The sequence below is a fragment of the Echiichthys vipera genome, assembly GCF_963691815.1.
Source record: "Echiichthys vipera genome assembly, chromosome: 18".
Classification (NCBI taxonomy): Eukaryota; Metazoa; Chordata; class Actinopteri; order Perciformes; family Trachinidae; genus Echiichthys; species Echiichthys vipera.
This window is the reverse complement of record NC_139843.1, coordinates 13728768-13751392: the sequence shown is the minus strand read 5'-3', so window position 1 is coordinate 13751392 and position 22625 is coordinate 13728768. Positions and strand designations below refer to the sequence as shown.

Here is a 22625-nt window from a genome sequence, read left to right as displayed (position 1 = left end):
AGGAAGTAACCTTTATAAATGTGAACAGTTCTCATCTTTTAACTTTACATTACAATTACCTTCCGTTTCAGATGTGACGTATAACTGATGCTTGTATTTAAAAGCATTTCCATCCAACCTTTCTACAAACTTGCTGTATTATAATTTTTATTTGGCCCTTAGCTTCCTTTGCCCTCTGCATGATTAGTTTTTATGACATTGAAAGATTGCCACTCTAAAGTTAAGTGAAACTTGTATTTAACATGAAGATGCTCAGGTTTTTTTTTTGTTTCAATCCATACTAACCTTTAAAATCATCAAGTTTACACTAACATCTCTTACAGATGTTATCTGGCTAAAATGCAGAGTTACAACAATGTTTAATGTCAATAAACTCGCTCCGACCTGATGCTGTTAGTACCACTAATAAGCCCTTAAGGATGTACTATTTCATTTATGTGAATTTTACAAAATTAGCCTATTAGTTTCTCTAATTACTGGAGTAATGGGACCTTTTTCAATATAGACAAAAAAAATAACAACTTTGCAGTACAACAAATTGTGAAATTACAGAGGAAAATGCCAAATCACAAATTTCCAATATTGTTGCTGGTCTGACCATTAAAGAAAGAAAGGTCTAAAACCTTAATTTAATCCAAACTCATACAATCCAGTGGAAGTACCATTGGTTCTCCATTCAAAAGTACTGATCCCACAGCATGTGAGGTCATACTGTGCACTATGTCTGTATACCACCAGATACTTTCATGTATAGTTATTCTGTTTTGCATTTTTATGAGCACAACACTCATTTTCATTTTCTCATGGACTGATGCTGAGAAGCTCGTCCATGACTTTTAGGTCCTTCCTGTTTGGTCAACCCTCCAGGACTTTTCGTCAGTCGGCAGCATGTACACAATAAAAATTGGCACTTGTCATAATGTATCCTCATGTTTGTCGATGTACTTTACGAACTGCTTACCATTCCCACTCTCATATCTTAAGTTCTGTTTTGACTAATCACTGTATGCAGCTCTTTGTTATTGTTTTTATAAATTGTGTCGGATACAGTACTATGACACAGTGCTAGCTGTTCAGTCTAACGTAACATACTTTCAAGATACGATTTCCAGGTCCAAGCGCTCCGTTGAAACAAAACAGATAACAACGGCCAAACGTGAACAATTACAATCACCTCTTTCGTCAGCTAGAGATTTTTTTCATGGAAAATGACAATTACATCATCTGTCAGATATGGTTTCTTTTATTATTATATTAAAATATTTTTTGTTTAGGCAGAGGCCCCGTTTGCCGGCAGGCAAGGCAGGCAACTGCTTAGGGCCCCTGGCCAGTAGGGGGCCCCTGAGGGCTGACAAAACTTAAACTACAGCAGTGACATTGTGCCAAGCCCTCGCCACAGCGACTTCCTCGTTGATCCAATACTGAAGTGCCAAAAACTACAGTTCTCAGAGTGGCCACTAGGGTGGCCACAGGTTTCATAATGGAGCAGTTTCTCATTGGCCCCCATGTTAAACAGGCCGTTTTCACAACATAATTAAATCTGTTTAAGGCCTGGGACAAAAAAACATTATAGTTTGTATGTTTAGGTCATATCTCCATGACAACGCTGAGGGGGTGATTTTTTTTTTGTACCAGTCTAGTTTTTCTTTTATGAATAATTAGGGGCGTGGCCTCTTGAGTGACAGCTAGCCCCTGGCCCGCACTTCTCCTTGGAGGTTTACGTCTGACAGAAGGACGTATCTCCCTCCCCCCAACGTCACATCAATTCTCTTTTTTTGGTAAGAGGAAATGAGGCGGATTCAAAGTCTGACAAGATGGCGACTCACGTAGGCGAGGACGATTGGGTCAGTTTGAAAGAACGGACCCCAACGGGTATGCTATGTCCATTTTTGCTACAGTTTGCTACATTCACATTTTTTATTGTTTTGGTTTTATTGGTCCAGGGTTTTTCTCCCCCAGTGTTAAATTCAAGTTTTTTTTAATGTTTATATTCATATTTTAGAAAGAACTTGAAAATAACTACCAATGTGCGCTTTAATTGGTGTCAAATTGTTTGTAACCCCCTGTGAATTTTTGCCTAGAGCCCTAACAGACTCTCGGATCGCCTCTGTGTTTAGGATGGGTTAAACATGCTCAACATTGTGTGAAATGTGTAACTCGTCCAGAGCACAGGAGGTGGCAGTAGAGATGCACAGAGTAAAATGAAAACACCAGCGATCAAACAGGAGCTAACTAGGGGGAGGATCACTGCGTGGCGTTGTGTACATCACAGATAAAGCCAGCTATCAACAGAAACTGACAACCTGGAGTAACGTTACTTAAACAGACCTGGGTGAGTGACAAAAGGCAAAGGTGACATCTAAATGTCGCTGATGCCATGCTAACTAAACTTTAACCAAGCCAGGTTCAGCTAGCTAACACATCTGCCTGTTAGTGCTTTGATGCTATCTTAGCTAACGTTAACAAACAGTCAGTGCTGCTAACCACTGAATATAGTGTCAGTAGCTAGTTCTTGTTTTAAGTGCTTCCAACAAACTTAATTAAAGTATGAGCTCTTTGAGGTAACGTTAAAGCTAATGTTGTGTGTGGTTCACTTGAACCAACACACTTGAGTTCACCAGAACAGCTAAATCAGCTAAGTTAGCATGTAGCCTTCACAACGTCTGACGTCAGGGTCGTTTACACCGCAGCACTTACTCAACTCACTCCGTAACACGACGGTCCGGCGGGTGTTTCACCGGAGCTGTTAAACACCGGGTGCATAAAGCTGAACCGCAGAGCCGTGCAGGACACTGATAACGTGACTGCACAGTGCGAGTGAACTAGAGCGTTTGTTAGCTGACTGAGAAAGGAAAGGAAAGGTAAGGTCATGTTTCTTCGTTGTGCTACAAAACAGGAAGTTAAGTAACGTTAATGAGACTATCTGGACTGGGGTGGGTTTACAATTACATAAACTTTTTATCTTTACTTCGAACGAACGGTTACATTTGTTTTGACAAAAGTAATAAAAATAAATAAAACAAATGTGAAATTCAATTAAATGAACAAAACGAACAACTTTCAAAAATACAAAAAACTACTCCACTCATGCTTTTAAAATGAACAAGCACCAAGTAAAGTGAGTTTTACATTCTCCTTCCTCATTTATGTACTTAAATACAGACCCAACTTAAATTAAAACATATATTAGTACATTATTTTAAATTGCATTATATGCAAACTTTGTTCAATCGTTTCATCAAGACCATTCCACAAATGGACATTTTGAGATAACATAATGCTGTTTCTAATTTAACTTCTCTCTAAAGTTATAAAGCCCCCCTCACTCTCTCGATTTGTATGTTTACATGTAGCAGTTTATTGTTTGCTTATATATTGTCTGGGCACTTTTAAATGCAACCAAGATCCTTAAACTTTCAGGTGTGTAATTTTAAATACAGGATGTGTTCATGATACCCTACATTGTTTACTATACAAATAGCTCTTTTTTTGTAGTGTGCTTAGTGATTGTAGGGTGGTTTTGTAAGTGTTGCCCATAGTATTCACATTAATTGCAATATATTTGTGTGTTTTTTTTTTTTTTTTTAGAGATGCAGTCTGTGGTAAAACAAAACCTCCATTCGGAGACCGAAGGAGACATCAACAAACTCATCAACCTGAAGCTCAGTGCATCCTATGCCTACCTTTCTCTGGTAAGATTTATATATATATATATATATATATAGGCAAGGCAGGCAAGGCAGCTTTATTTGTATAGCACTTTTCATACACAAGGCAGACTCAAAGTGCAATATATATATATATAGTCCCAGTATGACTTGTCATATTTTTTATGCAGCGATTTCAAAATGATAGAAATTCCCCTTTTTGCTAGGTTGATTCTTTTTCTCCTCACATGCATGCACTGTAATCCCTAACACTGTGTTTCTCCCATTTCTTCAAGGGGATGTATTTTGACAGGGATGACGTTGCCCTGCCAAAATTCTCCACTTTTTTCCTGGAGCGCTCCGTGAAGGAGAGGGAACAGGCCGAGAAGCTGCTGGAATATCAGAACATGAGAGGAGGTCGAATTTTGCTTCAGACTATTGCCGTAAGTCCATTTTTTAAGTAGTATTTTTTTTAAGCCATTATTGTTAAGATTGGTACATACAGTATGTTTATCAAAGTATATTTTTTGGTTCTAGAAACCAAGTAGAGAGGATTGGAGAGGTGGTCTGGATGCAATGTCCTTTTCGCTGGACTACCAAAAATCCCTGAACACATTTATCCTTGATGTGCACCGCAGAGCTGGCACCAACACTGACCCTCACGTAAGTCTCCCTGATGGATATAACTCTTACTTCTCTTACTCTACTCTTAGATCTCTGTTTTTATTGTTTGGGTTCAGTATATATTAAGCTTTATCAGTCTGTAAGATTTGAGGCTTTTTATGGCATTCTTTTACATCTTACTCACTATTTCCTGTCTTCCTTTCTTTTGTAGCTGTGTGACTTCCTCGAGCAGCACTTCCTCGTTGACAGTCACGACACCATCAAGAAGCTGGGCGATTACATTGGCAGTCTGGGTCGCATCACTGCGTCCGAGACACACGGCCCTATGGGAGAATACCTCTTCGATAAACACACTCTTTAAAGGTCACACCAGTACAGTGAAATAAGCTCCACGTTTTAAAAAGATACACGGAGTTCTTGTTACAATGGCACGATAAGTTTAAAGTAAAAATAGAAAATACCTCATTTTTTTCTTAAGCCATACTTTAAAAATAATGTTCTCATTAATATGCTGAAAAACGTCCATTTTTTCTCTAGCTGTTGATTGGTCGTTTTCTTCATTTAGACTCCATTGTATCATATTTATGCATTCCAGTTTTTCAGAGGTTTTAACCATCACACATTGTGTAAAAATGCAAACTATTTTTGAATCAGGTCATTTAAGATTTGGAATATCATTGAAACATTGAATAAAGCCAGACTATGCTGACATACTGTTTTGTTCATCCTTTTTTTTAACGCTTTAACAACTGTATTGCAATTGTTAACACATATCATTTATTATTTTGTCATTTGTCATTAAGTCTAAACGCGTGTTCTGTAGAACACTGTTCAGATAACAGGGGGACTTTGCTTAGTCACTGTTGGGTGGGAGCTTAATGTTTAACATTAGGCTACCAGACAGCATGTGGTGAAAATGACCATGCTGCTTCTTGGTTAATTATATGTTTGAGGAAAGATAAGCTCAGCTGCAGACGTATGTTGACAGTGTGCATCACAGCCAGACATTGTACTCTGTTCGTGTTTCAGCCACACACTCAAGATAATGAAACAAGTATTATACAGTTTGAAAAAGAAGATTGGATCAATTCTTGATTTCTTGTTTAGAAAAAATAATTGTTTCTTCACACCAGCTCTGTAAATTTATTTTGTGTCACATTGCTTTGACATGGGAAGTGCCGTCTCCTCCGTCCCCCTGCTTGTGATCCAGTAATTAATCTGCCATCTTGAAGGACGTCTCAAGTCTTAAAATGCATCTGGAGGAGGTATGAGTGAGGATGCCCCGGTGGGCGCTTTGCGGAATTCTTTTCGGCACTCGTGAAGTCTAAAACGCTTGTGCCACACAGCTGGAATATACAAACCATAGCAGTTGTGTCACACCTATTTAAATCACGTCTCTCCGTAGCACGGATGTCTTGTTACGTGCCTGTGAGAAAGAAATTCTTCCAAAATAGGGAGTCACTGGTGTTAAGTAAATTATATCTTTCCTGCATGCATGAAGCAGAGACACTCTCAGCTCAAGGGTCTGTCATGTTCTCCCTCAACATTCAGAAAATCCTACAATTTATACAGGAACATCAAAGAAAATATACAAACAAAAGAAAGATCAACAATTGGAAACCACTCTTCCCAATGTTTCAGACCCACAGTAGACGTGAGGGTGAGTTCATCAATTGCAAAACCTGATGTTGATTCCAATGTCTGCCAGAGTTTGTCTATTCCAGCCACATACTGCAGAAATTCAACATTTGATAACTTAAAACTAAGAAAACCCACTATATAAAATTGATTTCTGACACCTAATGCCTCGATTCCTCTCTGCTTGTGCTTCTGATTCACCAGATCTAGACTGTTGGGATAAAGCCTTTAATCGGCCGTCTATTCCAGCTGGCATTCTCCTCCCCTTCCGCTATCTATTTTACAAAGGCACCTTCACTGCATCCGGGGTGAAGCGCCAAGACGATTTTGAACGTTGTTTATTTTCCTATGCTAGAATGTTAAACCGTGCAGCAAGCACTGTGTCAGCGCTGTGGAGATACAGTAGAGCCGGCAATGTGAGGCCCGCCTCCTCCCCTCACATCTCAGGTAGGAGGGTACTAAGATGCAAACTGAGGATGTACAAACAGAAATGAGAAGAGGGGATGCTCTCTAGTTTTGTTGTTCATACTTAAAACTAGAGTGCCCGCATTTGGGAAAAAAAGGTCCTGTTAAGCTGACAACAAATGTCACATTTTGACAAAACATTATATTCTCACACACTAAAAGGGGAATATAACGCAGCCAAGTACAACAGCCCCACAATAACAATATTATATTTTTGTTGCTGCATTAGTGTTTCCATTGTGTTTCTCTGTGCAGTTTAGTTTATTAATCTATTAGAGGAGGCTGTTGCATGTTGGATTGGAGCCACTGAGATCTCCAGATGTAGCAGTGCGAATATGTGGCAGCATGCCTGGGGATTACTGTTCACAGTGCTCTAAATACGGGTATGTGTTTTGTACAGTAAAATGGTGGGCCAAGGGTTGGGGAGGATGGAATATCCACTCTTAGTGAAAGTTGTTGGTAGATGGCTATGCTGAGGGGATTAGTGAAGGGCTGGATGCACTACGACCTCCGCACTCTCATTGATGAACAAAACCACCACTGCCATGTTTTCATCAATCTAATGAGCAGTCACTTTTCCCACTCGACAAGGAGAATTATTCAAAATGTGAAATGTTTATCAGTGGAGTAGCAATAAAAGAAAAGGTGAGAGTTGCTCTTTAGGCGTCTTCATTCAGAGACATGCAGCAACAGATGTGTCGTCAGCATTCTAATATTCTGGAGGAGGGGTGGGGAGATTAAATCCCAACGCTGCTTTAGTGATTTGCCAGCGCTTTAGCTTTGATGGAAAGGGTTACACGGAGCCTGCCAGTCAGCAGCATACAGAAGGAACGATGGGTGTGTAAAGGCTACAGCGAGCCAAAGAGGAAGCAACAGGAAATAAACTCTGAACTAAAAGTTACTCCAAAAGCTCTGTCGGCATAGAGGGAACTAAAGGAACATATCAACAGGTAAGATGAATATGCATATTTCAAACATTTCATGATTAAGAGCGCCACACTGCAAAAAAAATAATAACTGGCGAGAAAAGCTAGAATATTATGATAAAGTGAAATTTGGTTTTGAACATACCCACTTAAAGGACTGGCTAACCCCTTGACTGATGAGATTATAGTTTCCTATGATTCAGAGCAAAACCACCCGCCCTAATACACAGATGATACAGTCAATAATGTTTTAGGTGGAGTCAGCATTGTCATCATTAAAAAGCTATTAAAAAGTAGCTTCACTTAGACAAGTGTGAACATTGCCTTTGAGACATCCCAACAAAAATATTACCTTTGTGTCATACAGTACATTCTAAAACTTATCGTTTTTTTGGTTATCTTATAAATGCCTTAATAAACAGTAGTCATTCCAGAAAACTCTAGAAAAGAGAAGGTTGAGGGAGGAGACCTTTTTATTTAAGCTTTGTGAATCTGGGATTTTGGATTAATATTCTAGCTTCCGCAGTTTAATCCAGTTCTGTGCAGAAAGAGAGAGAGCGAGAGAGAGAGCGAGCGAGAGAGCGAGAGAGAGAGCAAGTGAGAGAGAGAGAGAAGGATGAGAGAAAAATGAGGATGGAACAAACGAGGGAGTGAAAGTGTAGGTTATGGGGCGGGAGAGATGACAGAGAGAATGAGAGTAACAGAGGGATTAGGGTCAGCCATGTTGAGCATCTGGCTTAGAGATGTCCTATGCTCTCGTACTGTACTGCAACGCGTGGATATAGGGATTACACAGCGCACATATGAAGTTGTGTTATCTCTCACTGTAGGAGTGGACAAGACAGAACATATCAAACCAACAGTAACTGCACTGATTCTGCTGTGTTTGACAGCTGACATGAGGCTGGTCAGCGTCAGGGTCCGGGCCCGCAGGACTGCGGAGCCGTCTGAACCAGAGTCAGAAGAAGCAACAGCACCAGTTCACCATGAGCCCTCCCACACAGAACACCATGAGCACTCGCACACCGAACATCACCCCGACCACGACTACAACCACATGAAGAACAAGTTCATGAATGAACTTGATCATCTGCCAAGTAAGGCACTTCTATAATTTTAATGTCATAATTCAAGTTACCTGTGTGAATCAACTGTATATCTTTGGTGATGATGTGAAAGAGTAAATCCGCCTCTGTACAGATTACATTATGATATATAAATAATATTACATATTGTATTGACCATTGTAGTCCACTTTTGTTCAAGGTTCAAGAAGAGTGTTTTTGACTTATTCGACATAGTATAAAGAATGATTTTATATGAAACCAGCTTGTTTTTGGGTCATTATACCAACTATTTCTGGACGTTCATGCCATAGAAAATTGTGAGAGAATTGTTTTTCCTACTATGGTGGGGCTTTGAGTTGGGCGGTCAATGATGAACTGTGCTGTTGGGGACTGTGGTTGTTCAGGGACACTCCCAGCTTAGAGTGTGTTATTATCTGATTGTGGAGAAGGGTGTTGTTGACAACACACATGCCTGCTCAGCAAACCGCCTGTGATAAACAAGAGCTTGAAAAAGTTCAAGAATGATCAAAGGAACCGTCAAAAACATTGTTGTAAGATTTTATTTCGATGATTTTAAGCGATTTTCATTAAACCCTCTGTTCTGTTTTTAAGCTTTGATTTAGATTACAGGTGTGAGCGGCTCATTCAAAGATGCAGTTTCTGAATACTGTCTATGTGCATTTCTCTGTGGATTGAGCATTTTGATACTTTCAAAGTATTCATGTAATATTATAGCATCTCAACCTGTTTAATCATTGAAAAAACATGGAAAACTATTTTTTTACAATTTGGGACATTTAAAAGTCAAGGGTACTTTTGTTTGGGGGTTGTGATGTGGTGTGAATACAACGGACACCAGGGGGTCAGACATTACTCCTTTCTGCCATAATAAGCCATCTCCCATTTTGCATACAGTGAAAAGTGATGAGTGAATTCACCTTCTGTTTATTTTGCAGTTCCTGTGTGGGCAGTGGCAGCCATTGTTGTGGTGGTCCTGGTTTTGGTGGCATGTTGCATCTTCTGTCTTTTCAAAAAATGCTTCGGGAAAAAGAAAAAGCCCAAGAAAGTGAGGGAGAGGAAGGCAGGTCGGCGCAAAAAGGAAAAGGAAGGTGAAGGAGAGGCTGGAGAGAAGGTATGTCATTTCCAGTAACACATTATGGTTTGATCTTACCGGACATAGATCTTCGTGATGAATATCCAACGCACTGATGTTTTTATCTGGCAGGAGGGGGAGGTGAAGAAGGAAGGAGAAGAAGAGGAGAAAGAAGTGGAAAAGTTGGGAAAACTGGAGTTTTCGATGGACTACAACTTCACAGATGCCCAGGTAGGTCCTGTGTGAAAACAAAACCACCATCAGTTTCAACACACACATTCATATCAATGATAATTATAAATATCAACAAATAACTGATAACTAATCAGGAAGTTATGTATACGCGACTTTCATGACTACTTTTGCTCGGGTATTCTGACACTTGTTGTCTTTCCTTCAAAGCTTATAGTGGGTATCCTTCAGGCTCAGGACCTTGCTGCTATGGACATGGGGGGCACCTCAGACCCCTATGTCAAAGTCTTTTTGTTGCCAGACAAAAAGAAGAAGTACGAGACCAAAGTCCAACGCAAGAATTTATGCCCCGTTTTCAACGAGACTTTTATCTTCAAGGTACCACGTGCCTGACATTGCGTCTTCGTCGACCTGTTGTCGTCTGTGTTATTTGTCTGTTCTTTCTCTTGTTTTATGTCTCTGTCACAGCTTGTGTTGGTGTTCCAGGTTGTTGATGTCACTTTTACCCCTCGTGAGGCAGAAGTTTGGCCTATGTCTCTACTTCCCCTCGTCTTTTAGTCTTTCATTCCCTGAATGGCGTCTGTCAAGGTACCCCCAAAAAATATCTAAACAGTTTATGTTTTTAATTGTCTCCTGTCACTATATGTTCTTTGTAATTGTCTGGATTTGTACATTTTGTTACATTTAACACAATTCTACCTAACCCTAACCCTATTATACATCCTAACGCTGTGATAACCTATCTCTCTAGATCCCGTATGCAGAGTTGGGCGGAAAGACTTTGATGCTGCAGGTTTATGACTTTGACCGTTTCTCCAAGCATGATCAGATCGGTGAGATAAAGATTCCCATGAACAGCGTTGATTTGGGCCAGCCAATGCAACAATGGAGAGACTTGGAGAGTGGCGAGAAGGAGGAGGTATGATATGTTGTGCTATTGTTGTGTGTATTTAAATTTTCAGATTAATATACTGTGTCTCGCTTCTAGAAAAATCTGATAACAGCAGTTTGATAAAGGTTTATCCATTTAAATTTGGTGGGACATCCAGGTAATCCAAAATATTTTTTTCAGCAAGAAAAACTGGGTGATATTTGCATTTCTTTACGGTATGTACCCACTGCTGGAAAACTGACCGTGAACATCATGGAGGCAAAGAATCTGAAGAAAATGGATGTTGGCGGTTTATCAGGTTTGTCACTTGTTGTCATTCTGACAGATATTTGCTTATTTCTCATAAAACTGGGCCACTTCAACAAATGTCATGTCTTATGAGGAAGTAAAAAAGCCCAACAAAACACAACTACATCACCCTTTTTCCTCTTCTATAAGATCCGTATGTCAAGATTGTTCTCCAGCAAAATGGGAAACGGATTAAGAAGAAAAAGACCACAGTCAAGAAAAACACACTCAATCCTTACTTTAATGAGAGTTTCAGCTTTGATGTCCCCTTTGAGCAAATACAGGTAGGCTGAGTCTTCAAATCAGTTATCAATTTTACAAAGTGTTAATATGGGAAGTGAATTGATGACATCTTTCTTTTTTGTTTTTCAGAAAGTGCAGGTCGTCCTCACAGTGTTTGACTATGATAAACTTGGGAGCAATGACCCCATTGGAAAGACCTTTATGGGTTACGGAGCTACAGGAGTTGGTCTGCGCCACTGGTCAGAAATGCTTGCCAATCCAAGACGTCCAGTAGCCCAGTGGCACACTCTCCTGCCAGAAGAAGAAGTCGATGCGGCAGTCAAAGCAAAACCTCGCTAGAGTGTTTTGGTGCGACAAACTGCTGATATGTTACTTATTGATAATCCTGATGTTTTCTTAATTTGCATGTTCTGTTTTCCATTTTGTGTCTTTCAAAGTGTGTGTCATGCATGTGAGTGTGAGTGTGCCTGTGCCAGATGTACATACAATTTTTGATATTTGGTTGTTAGTCGGCTTCCCATGTTTACCTTATACTGTTAACCAATACGACTCTGTATTTGTATACTTGGAAAACACTCGTCTGTAAATGTGCATCTTCGGTGTATGCTCATGCAAGGGCCCAGTAACATTTGGAAGTATATACAGAAGGATTTGAGAGTTGTGAAAAGTTACTCTGGTCTGGGGAGATGTTAGAGCTCCTACATCTCCTGAGATATACAGTGGGCCTTCTTGCTTTTTTGTAGTAATGTGGTGCAACAGAGTCCTGAAAAATGCTTGTTGTAATGCTCTGGATGTTTTCAAGGGAAAATAAACCCACAATGGCCAATTTCACATCAACACTTCTCTTGTCTTTAAATAAATTAAGGTAGCATTAGTTTATGTTTTTACTGTTTAACTGTTGGAAGAAATAAAATAAAATGTGTGAGGATGGGTGTGGGCACAAAGGGAGGTTTTTTTGCCCGTATGCAACTCATACCATGCCACCATACTGTAAATCACAACTTTGTAGAGACTCGCCAGATCATTCAAAAAGTACTGAACAGGGAATTATTTACGGTTCTTACCTTTCTTGCTTATTTTTAACAGCCAACAGCGCCTATCACTGCTTACTTAACTGTTATATTAGTAAATCATGATTAATTTTAAGGGTCTCTTGCATCTAATGTCTACTAACCCATTCTCCCCATCTTCCCTCTCTCCCGGTGTGAGGGACTACTTTATGCATGATTCATTGATACGGATGAATATATAAAATTAGAAGCCCTCTTTTTAAAGCCTGTCTTTCTAAGAAACGACCCGTTCATTTGTGTTGTGGTGGAGGAGAGCAGAGATGGAAAGAGATATATATTTATCAAACTATATTTGTTCCACCATTTCAATCATTTCTTTTACGATGAGAATCTTAAATGTGAAGAATGTGAAGTCTGAAAATACATTTGTTCAATTTTTGAATGATTTAGGGTCATTTTATTGGGGGGACAATTCAAGTTTTTTAGAAATTGAGACTGGGATCTGCACCTATGATCCAATCATCCAGCAATGTTTCACTTTGATAAAACCTAAACATCCGACCACATCACCGGCAGATGGCGCATGTCCTCCCCATTTACAAACGGTTGCCTAGCAACAGAACCCAAACCTTCTGTTTAGAGCAGACGGTTAGCTGCAAACTTTACCTGTTGTCCTAAAGTAACGTTATACAGTCTGTCGGGTGAGTTTTCCCACTTTTCCCACTTTTGTTTTGTCTATTAACCACAATATGTAGATATAAGAGACGGGTTTGTGTCCCTGGATAACAGCTTCATTGATAAGATAACACTGTATCTTCTTCCCTAAGTAAGTACTGTTAGCTGTAAGTTAACGGTTGTGCTAAGCTAAGCTAAGCTATCTCACGTGAGTTAACACAAAACATTAACGTTACCTCTAATGGCTGAGTCATGTTGTGACCCGCTTCCAGGTGTCCGGCTCGGGTTGTCCCTGTTGTCCCTGTTTGGGTCACGTTCACAGGATGAGTGCTGGACGAGCGTCGGAGGGCGCTGGCTGCGTCACCCTGTGGGGCTTCAGCCCTGCGCGCGACCTGCTGAGTACGGGTGAGCCTCAGGTGCACGTGGATGCGTCACATCCAAATTAGCTTCACCCTACTGTTTACATGTTAATGTATTGATACCAATGATCTAATAATATAGCAATTAAAAGAAAACAGGGTCTTTTTTGCGTAATGATAATTTTCTCTTTACATTTTGTCACTTTAGTAGTGTAAGCTTCTTTTAGCCTCCATAAATAGACTACATTTTGAATGCACCTGCATAGCTACCATATGTTAGATAAACAGCTATAAATGTTAATCAAACTATGGCCTTATCACTGTATGCAGTTGGGTGAGTTAAGGTGGTCAGGGGCCCCTAGGCTACTGTTTGTTTGGGCCCCCAACATTATTAATCGTGCTTTATCAGATAAAAAAACCAGAACAGAAGAAAAGTCTGCAACCTTGAACAATCCTGTCAATTTAGGAATCTTCTTCAGTAGATCTTGGTCCAGCTGTTCTTTCAGTCGTCTTTTTCGTGCACTGTCACATTTCCTTTCTGCCATTTTGCCACTGTACTGTCTAGTAACAGTGACAACAAAACTGACCTTATGAACCTTATGAAATATACATCAAGCAACATAAATGGTTAAATCCTGCCACAGGATATCAGGCCTGCATTCACCAACCAATAATGGATCATGCTGCTTCCTGTTAGTTTATGCAAAACAAGTCGAAGAATGACGTGCAAAAATTTGTATTAATGATATATCTATCCAATCGGTGACTTCAAGGAGCACAATAGGAGGCAAGTTTTTTTTGTTTTGTTTTTTTCCAGTGAGGTAAATTAAAAAATAAAAATAGTAAAATAGTCTTGCCAATGGGGCTGCAGCCTAAGCCAGCCTGTGCATTAATCTGCCTCTGACTGTATGACTGTAACATCATGTTGGTATCTGCTACAAGGTTATTGAACTCAACTGAATGAAGTGTTTCTGTAATCTTTTTCATAATATTGTAGCGTCCCTCAATGATCAGGCGGTGAGACTTTATCCAGTTTGTTGCGCTTTATTTTCTAACTGAACACGGCTACCGTGGGCCGCAGCCGACGCCAACAAAGAACAACCTTCTAACCTCTAACTCTCGTTTTTACTCGTCTTTTTTTTAACTACAGGCTTCAAGCCTCTCTAACAAAACAACATGTCACTTCACTGACCTGTGGGACATCTTAGTGATTCACTCGAACAGTGACACATTCTAACATTAACATTAACAGTCAGAACAGTCCGTTGCACTATTTAATTAACACAGGAGAAAAATAAGGGGTAAATGTGTATGTGTAATTTAAGAATGGAAGCCATGAAAATGATAAAAAATTATACAATATTAGGAAATGTATTTTCAACCATCAACATTTTTATTTCTTCACCACCTCTTCTGACCAAAATAAATTGTTTTGGAGAGCAAAAACTTGAAATTGTATTGTGAAAATTTCAACAGTAATTCGTAATGAAAATATTTTCCAGAATAGAAGTGTCCCTAATTTCTATATCATTTAAATATCAGAATAACAAAAATAAGTAAGGAAGGGTACAAATGCGGTACAAAAGTGTGTCACATACACATTTCAGTTTGTACTAATATTGAAATTGGTACCCAACCTTTGACGTGCGGTGTGTTGTCTCTTTTTCTGTTCCCAGGCCCTGTGAGGCTTAAAGGGGAGGTCAATGTTTTACTGGTCGGCAGCGGAGATCCACGACATATTTTGAAGACCATTTCTGGTTTGCACAACCAAGAGAAACTTCATGTGAGCCTCTCACTCTCTCAAACTCTCATGCTACCCGCTGAGAAAAAAATCGATGTATTCTACTGTGAGCTACAAGCTTCATCTTCTCTGCCCTACTGTAGGTGTGGGTGATAGAAAACAGCATGGAGGTGGTGGCCAGACAGCTGCTGCTCCTCTACCTGGCACTGATGCCAAAGGAAAGCATGGGAAATAATGGTTAGAATAATGGATTTTGTTAAATGATTAACTTTATAAATATCGTAAAGGTACGTGTCCTCAATATTTAAGTTATTTTGCCACGTTTTCTGTTTTTAGAGAAGACAGAGGTTTTTCTGGAGGTGTTCGGGAACAGTGAGATCCGCAGTCAGACAGAAGAGATACTGAGATGTGCAGCATCACAGCTCTCTTTGTCTGTAACAGAAACAATGGAGACAGCCACACACCCCTGTCTAGATACAACTCTTCTTAAGGTACAATCATTTGTAAAACAAGCCTTTGTTTCTTTAGGACTTTATCATTGGTCTTTTTTTTTTGAGGCCTGCTCAGTCAAAGCCATGTAAATTGAGACTGTAAATACCCTTTTGAATATGTCTACAGTTCAAGGAGCGAGATGAACTGGCCAGGATATTTAAGTTGTGGACCCAGCCTCGGCCTTCATCGTCTTCATCAGAGTCGGCTGCCCCTATCTTAATGTCCAAAGCCTGGGATTATCGGGTCAGGCAGCACCTTGGGACACGCTACGACTCCAAGAAGAGCTGCTTCGACTGGGATCTGACAATGAAACTGCATGAGAGAGGGGTATTTGAATATGTGGTGTCCTTTCCTTTGTTTGTCGGGGACAATAATAAAGACAGAAATTTGGAGGTTTAAACAACACTCTTTCTGTATCTGCAGTGCGGTGTCATCAACAAACAACAGTATGCGCAATGGAGAGAACGGGGATTGGCGTTCGAAATGAGGGAAGGTGTCTACCAAATAACCAATCCGAGTTTCCTCACTTCACGAGTGTTCAATCAGGTGAGTGTCTGTCTGCACAATGTTTCTACACGATGCAGCAATGAGATGACATGAAGGAACATTTTCGTGTGTCTGGACAGAAAAGAGACAAAGTGGTTGTCAGGGGCTACTGGGGAGACATTGTTTCCAGTCCTTACCTCTCCTTTGGCATTGAGACTGATGACAAGAGCCTGCTGAAGACACAGAATGGGCAACACATCAAGGTAAATCACAGTAGTGATGGCACGGATTACAGCTATGTCTCTCCACATCCTTTCATTTTACAGCTGCTGGAACATATTAACTTCTGTCTCCTCCTTTTCCTCATTTCGACAGACAGCCCAGGATATCTCCTTTGCAAATGTACAGGAACTGTTCCAGTCCCTGTCCAGCAGACGGGGCTACCCCTCCACTTCAGAGCCAGACGCAGATGAGCAATCCCCAGAGGCTGACCGTAAATCTGTCACCATTAATGGTAAGTGGCTGTTAACACTAGCAGGCCTGTGGTTGTCAGTGCAGTGCAGGTCAGAACAGCTCACACATAAAGAAAGGCCACTTAACTCACAGTGAAAATGGGCTATGCACGTTTGATTACATTAAAGAAGTCTCCTATCATGCTCATTTTCAGGTTCATACCTGTATTTTCGGTTTCTAATAGAACCTGTTAACATACTTTAATGTTCAAAAGAACACATTGTTTTCTCATACTGTCTGTCTGAAAATATACCTGTATTCACTTTCTTTCTGAAACTGAAACACTTCTCCCGAAAAAGCCCAGTCTGCTCTGTTCAGTCCGTGTTTCCAGGTCTTCGCCATCTGTGCTTTCAACGTCTCTGTACCGTCATTGCAGCTGGGGAATGACTGTAACGTCACTGTAGCAGCACTTTCTGTCAATATATAGTATAGTTCTAACACCACAACTGTGCAGAAGTCCTGACGGCTCGTTTAAAGGCAGTTACTGAATACGAGCTGTGTGCATTTCTCTGTGGATTTAGCGTTTTGATACTTTCACAGTATTTATAAAGCACCTCCACCTGCTTTATAATAAATAGATAAATAAAAGACATGGACATCCTCTTTTTTTCAAAATCCTCCTAATTTCTGTTTTGACTTTTAGCACACATGAAACAGTAACTGTGTATGAAACTTGATAGTTTTAGAACAGAATTTTCTCAAATCCTCTCTAGACTTGATGCATCTGAACGGGATCTCTGTGAGCTTCCTGCCGATGGACTCACTTTACAAACTGCCGGAAAAACAGAAATACTCCCACTTCTTTAACACCATCTACTTCTCTGCCAGGTGAGAGCTTTTTTTTCTTTAACATATCATTTGATGGAATAAATAATCAATATTTTCTTTCATACAAAAATGGTAACTTAACATAAAACCCGATCCAGCCACCTCGACTGCAAACTACTGTTATGACTGCTGACCATATTTCCTTTCTGTGTTTTCATTTCCCCCTCTTGTCAATGCTGTAAAGCTGCGTGCACCAGTTGGGCCCGACGGTGAGACAGATTGCAGCACCAGACGCTGTGCTTGTCGTGGAGTTGGCCAAGTGAGGGTTTTTTATAGTAACAGGGTTTGTTACCATGGTGACATTATAGTCACCAAGAGTACACTGACTATGCTATATTATTCTCAAGTGCATTTGTTTTTGTTTGGCCTATTTTCTGTGTTTGCTGCATATCCCATCTGCAAGTCCACAGGTAAAAAGTTAATAACTAACTAATGAATTGTGTCAATGTGTGTGTATATCGCAGGTACATTTTGGATCTGAACAAAGAACAGGAAGCAGGCTTTGCAGAGAAAGTGGTCAGCATCGCTCTGGAGGCTGAATTTGAGCCGTGGCGTGAGGGGAGGAGTGATGACGTCCATGTTGTTTTCATAGCACAGAAGAAGTAACGGTGGTTAATTTACTCTGCTCCCACTTTATTTAACAGTCAAGGTGATATTGCTTCATTTTGTGTCATTTGAATAAGAATAATCATCAAATTTAATTTACAATTTAAATGACAGTGCTAGAAAATGTTTTTTTACTGTATGTATATATGCATTTTAATAATTACAGATGCAATTGCAGGTGGATGTATTTCAATAAATGCCACACATAAATCTTGTTGCTGTAATCTTGTCCTGAAACTGGTGAACCGTCTCCTAGTTTCACGGGGCCTCCTGTGTGAGTTCACTTCCAGCGTCCTCCGACCTTCCCCTTACCATGGACCTTTTTGCTGCATTGAGACAAGAAAACAGTAGTCATGGTAAAGTGTGTCCTGTGGTAAAGTTTAAAAGCTGTGAGTTTGGTATTTCCTGTGTTTATGCGCCTACTGCCGTACATCCGTGGTGTGTTTGCATAGTCGATGCAAAGTAGCTCTCGACCATGATCTACGTTTTGACATGTGAAGTTTGTGTCATGGTTGTGACGAGCGGAGTGACTCACAATTTCTGAGCGTGTTGGATTCTGTTCAGGAGGACGTTGATCTGAAAAGAAGATATTGAGGTCACAAATTAGCCATTTTGTTTTTTTTAAAAACACATTCGTGTATTCTCAACTAAATGACCTCACCTCGTACTTCTGCCTCTTCGTCTTTTCAGTCAGGTCAAATTTCTCTGACTCCAGCTGGTAGATACATTCCCACATCTCCTTGGCTCGCTCTCTGAAACGTAGCAACATTAACAACTTAATAAAAGGACACTTAATACTTTTTTGCAGCAGCAGCTTTAAATATTATGTGCCAGACTTAGGGAGCTGGCATTCCTACAATATGGAGCTGGTTTAAAATGTGCTGAATGTTTATTTAAAAGGTTTGCTCATTTGAGTCTCTACAAGACCGTGTTTACATGCTTTAATGTTATTATTTTTTTAATACTGTCTGAATATACCTGTATTCACCCTGTGTCTCTGAGCCACCCCATTTTCGTGTCTGTCTCTTTAAGCCCCCCCTCCTGAAAAAGCCCTATCCGTACTGATTTGTCAGTGTTTCCGCTCTCTGCGTCTTTGCACCATCATTGCAGCCGGGGAATGACTGTAACTTCAGTGTAGCGGCCCTTTCTACCTCTATAAATATAGTAAAGTTGTGACATCGAAAGCGTACAGAAGTCCAGACGGGTCATTTAAAGACAGTTGTGTGTGTGTATTTCTATGTAGACTGAGCATTTTTATACTTTCACAGTATTTATATAGACCTTTGTAATTCAATTCCATTGCTAGGCAACAGCCTTGGTCCTTGTTAACTTCCTGTCAGCTGATGTCATTCACATTCACTGCAGCAGGAAATAAACTTGACACTTTAAGAATGTTTATTTTTACAACTTTGAAAAGGTGAATAGCACCTAGACCTGCTTTGTAATCTAAAAGTCCACAACCTAGCTATCATCCTTGACTCCACCCTTTCCTCACGGTCAGACATGACTTAAGTCACCAAATCTCCGGACTCCGACCTTCCCTCTCAGACACTGTTACCCAGACCCTCATCCGCGCTCTCGTCACCTCCTGACTGGATTATTGTAATGGAGTCCTGTTCAAGGTTTCCAGTAAAACCCTGGCCAGGCTCCAATACGTGCAGAACTCAGCTGCTAGGGTTCTCACCCCTGCACATCACCCCCACTGGCTCCGGGTCAAGTTCCGCACCACAAACAAAATCCTCTTCCTGACCTACAAATCTCTCCATGCCCTTGCCCCCCCACCCCCCCAATACTTATCCGACCTCCTCCAGACTCAGGTCTGCTCTCCATTCCCCGCCATAGCCTGCAAACCTTTGGGGACAAAGCCTTCAGCATGGCAGCCCCCACCCTCTGGAGCTCTCTCCTCACAGACATCCGCACCATCCCCACCTTGATCACCTTAGCCTTTGGCCCCTAGAATGTTAGTTCTTTGTGTGTATTACTGTTTGGTTGTATGTCCCACCTTTTGGGTTCCTTGAAAGGCGCTATATAAATCCCAAAAAAGACATGGAAACCTCTACTCTTACAATATGGGACCCAAATGTACTAGCAACCAAGAAAAAACTCAAAATGCATCAGTCTTTAATGGATCTTAAACCTACCGCAGGCCGTCCTCTCTCAGGGTCTCAATAGCCAATGGCTTGCGTCTCTCTGCCAGAGTCTTCTTCTTGATTTCCCTCGCAGTTTGCTTTTTGCCTCGCCTCTGCTCTGCCTGCATAAAACAAACACATGTCACTTTGTAGGATGATCAGATACAGGTAAACTCTGTTAGTAATACAGTGACACCCCAGCCTGTGAGTGTATTATTATGACCTTGGCCAGGAACCCTCCAAAGTGAGCCCCCATGTTGGAGAGCACTTTCTTCTTCTTGGCTTCATCCTCTGCTCTCTTCTTCGCCTCTTCGTCCTCTTTCCTCTGTCTCTCCACCTGAGGAAGTCATCTTCAGCTGAGTATTTAAAGTGATCTTTATATGTGCAAACTGTTGTGATTATTGACGTGCGTAGAATAGAAAAACATGTAATACAATGTTAAACGGTTAATACCGCAATCCGTGTCTGTCTTTCTCGCTCTTTTTCAGCCCTCACACGCTGCTGCTCGGCTCTTTCTGCCCGGCGGCTCTCCTATAAAGACAAAACTTGTCAGCTGGACGTCTGCACCTGTCTCTTTAATCAGAAACATCACCGTATCCTGGAAAATCTCTCAGTCAGACAAATACATGGGAAACTAATGGACAAACAGCATGGGGAAGGTATTACAATCCTGTATTTGAGTCCAATCAGCTCTTCTTCCTCTTTCTTCCTCTGCTCAAAGTGGACATCAATCAAAGTCTGAAGCTCCAAAAGATCTTTCTCCATCCTTTTCCTGTGGATATCCTAACAGGGACCAGTGGATACACCGATCAAGATTATTTAACAACTGTTGTTGATGCTGTCATTATGAAATGTTCCATTAATAACAACCTTGAAGGAACATACGTCAAAGTCAACCCTCTCCCCCTCTGGGATTTTAGGGGCAGCGAGCTGTGTGACGGGCCTATAAGAACACATGAAGGCAACATCAACATACACCAGCAGATTACTTTTACTTCTTTGCGATGCATTTTGTGGTAAAATGTGATAATATCTCCATGTAGTCTTACTTGTATCTGGGGCGTTCTTCTTCAACATGACAGCGGGAACAGCAACGACAAAAGTGAATCAGTGCATTTTTCGAAACAGCAGTTCAGTTTGAAAACACAACGCATCTGAGTTTAACTTTAAAAGACATAAAGCAAATATGAATGAGGTTTTGATACTTTAAAACACTTCACGTCCAGTGTCCATAACCATGACTTGTGTACTGCCTTAAAACATAAACAGCAACTGCTGCAAGAATATGGATTACAATATGCAAGTCAGTATTTCCATTTGAAAGGTTTTCCTGCTTTCACTGACAGGTTGCTGTTATAACTTGTATCTGAATGTGTTATGTGAAAGGACATAGACTATTAAATCATCACAGTCCAGCACCACAGTCTCACCTCCCTCCCCCTGCTCCTCATCGTCTTCTGGAGAAAGAAAAGAGTGTCACAGTGATTGAGTTAAGAGAAAGTGATGAAACTGCTGCGTTACTGAATGAATGAGTGAATGTGCTTACCCTCCTGAGGGCCTCTAAATAAAAAATGAATCAAAAGAATACATCAGACATGCCGTAAAACAGAAGCTCATGTACATGAATGTAAAAAAAAAAGAGAGAGAAATAACAATTACAATGGCAACTCTAGCTGACTGGATTGACTCACCCATGATCTTCTAAATCAGACATAGTGACACTGTAAAGAAGAAGAATTCCTTTATTAGTCCCGCGAATGGGGATATTCAATTTTCACTCTATTATTTTTCACACATACAGGCCCGAAATACACACACATGCACAGACAGGACCTATACACATGCAACCAATGTAGAGATGTTAGAGCGAGGGGGCTGCCAGTGACCGGCGCCTCGAGCAGTTGGGGGTTCGGTGCCTTGCTCAACAGCATCTCGGCAGTGCCCAGGAGATGAACTGGCACCTCTCCAGCCACCAGTCCACTCTCCATTCATGGTCCACACAGGGACTTGAATGACTTGAACCAGCAACCCTCCGGTTCCCAGCCCAGTAACCTATGGACTGAGCTACAACCGCCCCCCAAAACCCACACATTTAAAAAAACAAAAGGTTACTGTTATAAATATGCAGCGGTATAAGCTCACTATGTGACATATTATCATTATTATATGTCATAATATTTGCTTTTTTCATGATTCTTCTAAATTCTGTTCTGCTTTTAGAGGGCTGACAGGGCTACCATCCTCATATACCATGCATCTTAAATCATCACAAAATTGGCTCTTAATTTGCCAACAGCATGGGTCTGTCCAATATTGCATTTAGCCGCAAACACAGACCAAGTGCAGTTGTGATGAGTTGACTGGAATTAGCCCTCAAGTAATAAACAAACTTTAAAGCTGGACTATATATATTGTGAAATAATAAAAACACAATCTTCCAATCTTCAAAAAGGAAGCTTCATTAATAAGCAGCTATTCTGGAAATCCAGAACCACATCTAATGAGACGTACAGGGTCTGGCAATGAGTGATAGACCTTCCTGACTCAGGGGGCGGCACCAACGTATGCATTTCAAGGATTTCAGAATAGCACTGCATGCAATTGGATTGCACTGCGACCGACTTCGACCAATAAGAACAATGAACAAGGTGGCGTAGCTTGAGCAACAGAAACCAGTTAATGGCAGAGTTTGATTGAGAGACGCCATTACG

General features: G+C 40.7%; 4 protein-coding genes across 4 annotated transcripts; 3 read left to right on the top strand and 1 right to left on the bottom strand.

Annotated features, from left to right (window-relative positions):
- The first annotated feature begins 2196 nt into the window (after positions 1–2196).
- Positions 2197–4982, top strand: LOC310960848 (ferritin, lower subunit). The gene is made up of 5 exons (XM_083932675.1): positions 2197–2332; positions 3589–3692; positions 3944–4090; positions 4185–4310; positions 4483–4982. Exons 2-5 carry the CDS (start codon positions 3591–3593, stop codon positions 4630–4632), a joined length of 525 nt encoding a protein of 174 aa, XP_083788801.1. The 5' UTR covers positions 2197–2332; positions 3589–3590; the 3' UTR covers positions 4633–4982.
- A 2225-nt stretch (positions 4983–7207) lies between these two features.
- Positions 7208–11414, top strand: syt5b (synaptotagmin Vb; the record flags this gene model as incomplete). Its single annotated transcript, XM_083932671.1, has 9 exons — positions 7208–7324; positions 8194–8397; positions 9324–9499; positions 9593–9691; positions 9863–10030; positions 10404–10571; positions 10728–10842; positions 10983–11116; positions 11205–11414. Exons 2-9 carry the CDS (start codon positions 8199–8201, stop codon positions 11412–11414), a joined length of 1269 nt encoding a protein of 422 aa, XP_083788797.1. The 5' UTR covers positions 7208–7324; positions 8194–8198.
- Positions 11415–13083: 1669 nt separating this feature from the next.
- On the top strand, positions 13084–17785 carry dnaaf3l (dynein axonemal assembly factor 3 like; the record flags this gene model as incomplete). The annotated part of the gene is made up of 11 exons (XM_083932670.1): positions 13084–13165; positions 14796–14902; positions 15004–15097; positions 15197–15351; positions 15479–15679; positions 15776–15898; positions 15979–16101; positions 16214–16352; positions 17065–17179; positions 17364–17438; positions 17644–17785. The coding sequence occupies 11 exons, from the start codon at positions 13084–13086 to the stop codon at positions 17783–17785; spliced, it is 1356 nt and encodes a 451-aa protein (XP_083788796.1).
- Positions 17786–18065: 280 nt separating this feature from the next.
- On the bottom strand, positions 18066–21628 carry LOC310960850 (troponin T, slow skeletal muscle-like; the record flags this gene model as incomplete). The annotated part of the gene is made up of 12 exons (XM_083932677.1): positions 18066–18111; positions 18321–18361; positions 18447–18537; positions 19927–20036; positions 20138–20251; positions 20368–20445; positions 20581–20697; positions 20800–20857; positions 20964–20982; positions 21345–21371; positions 21461–21474; positions 21606–21628. The coding sequence occupies 12 exons, from the start codon at positions 21626–21628 to the stop codon at positions 18066–18068; spliced, it is 738 nt and encodes a 245-aa protein (XP_083788803.1).
- Between the last annotated feature and the right edge of the window lie 997 nt (positions 21629–22625).

Coding starts and splice junctions, on each gene's coding strand:
- LOC310960848 (XM_083932675.1), top strand. CDS start 3,591: ATGCAGTCTGTGGTAAAACAAAACCTCCATTCGGAGACCGAAGGAGAC. Junction 3,693..3,943: donor CCTATGCCTACCTTTCTCTG/GTAAGATTTATA, acceptor CATTTCTTCAAG/GGGATGTATTTTGACAGGGA. Junction 4,091..4,184: donor TTTTGCTTCAGACTATTGCC/GTAAGTCCATTT, acceptor TTTTGGTTCTAG/AAACCAAGTAGAGAGGATTG.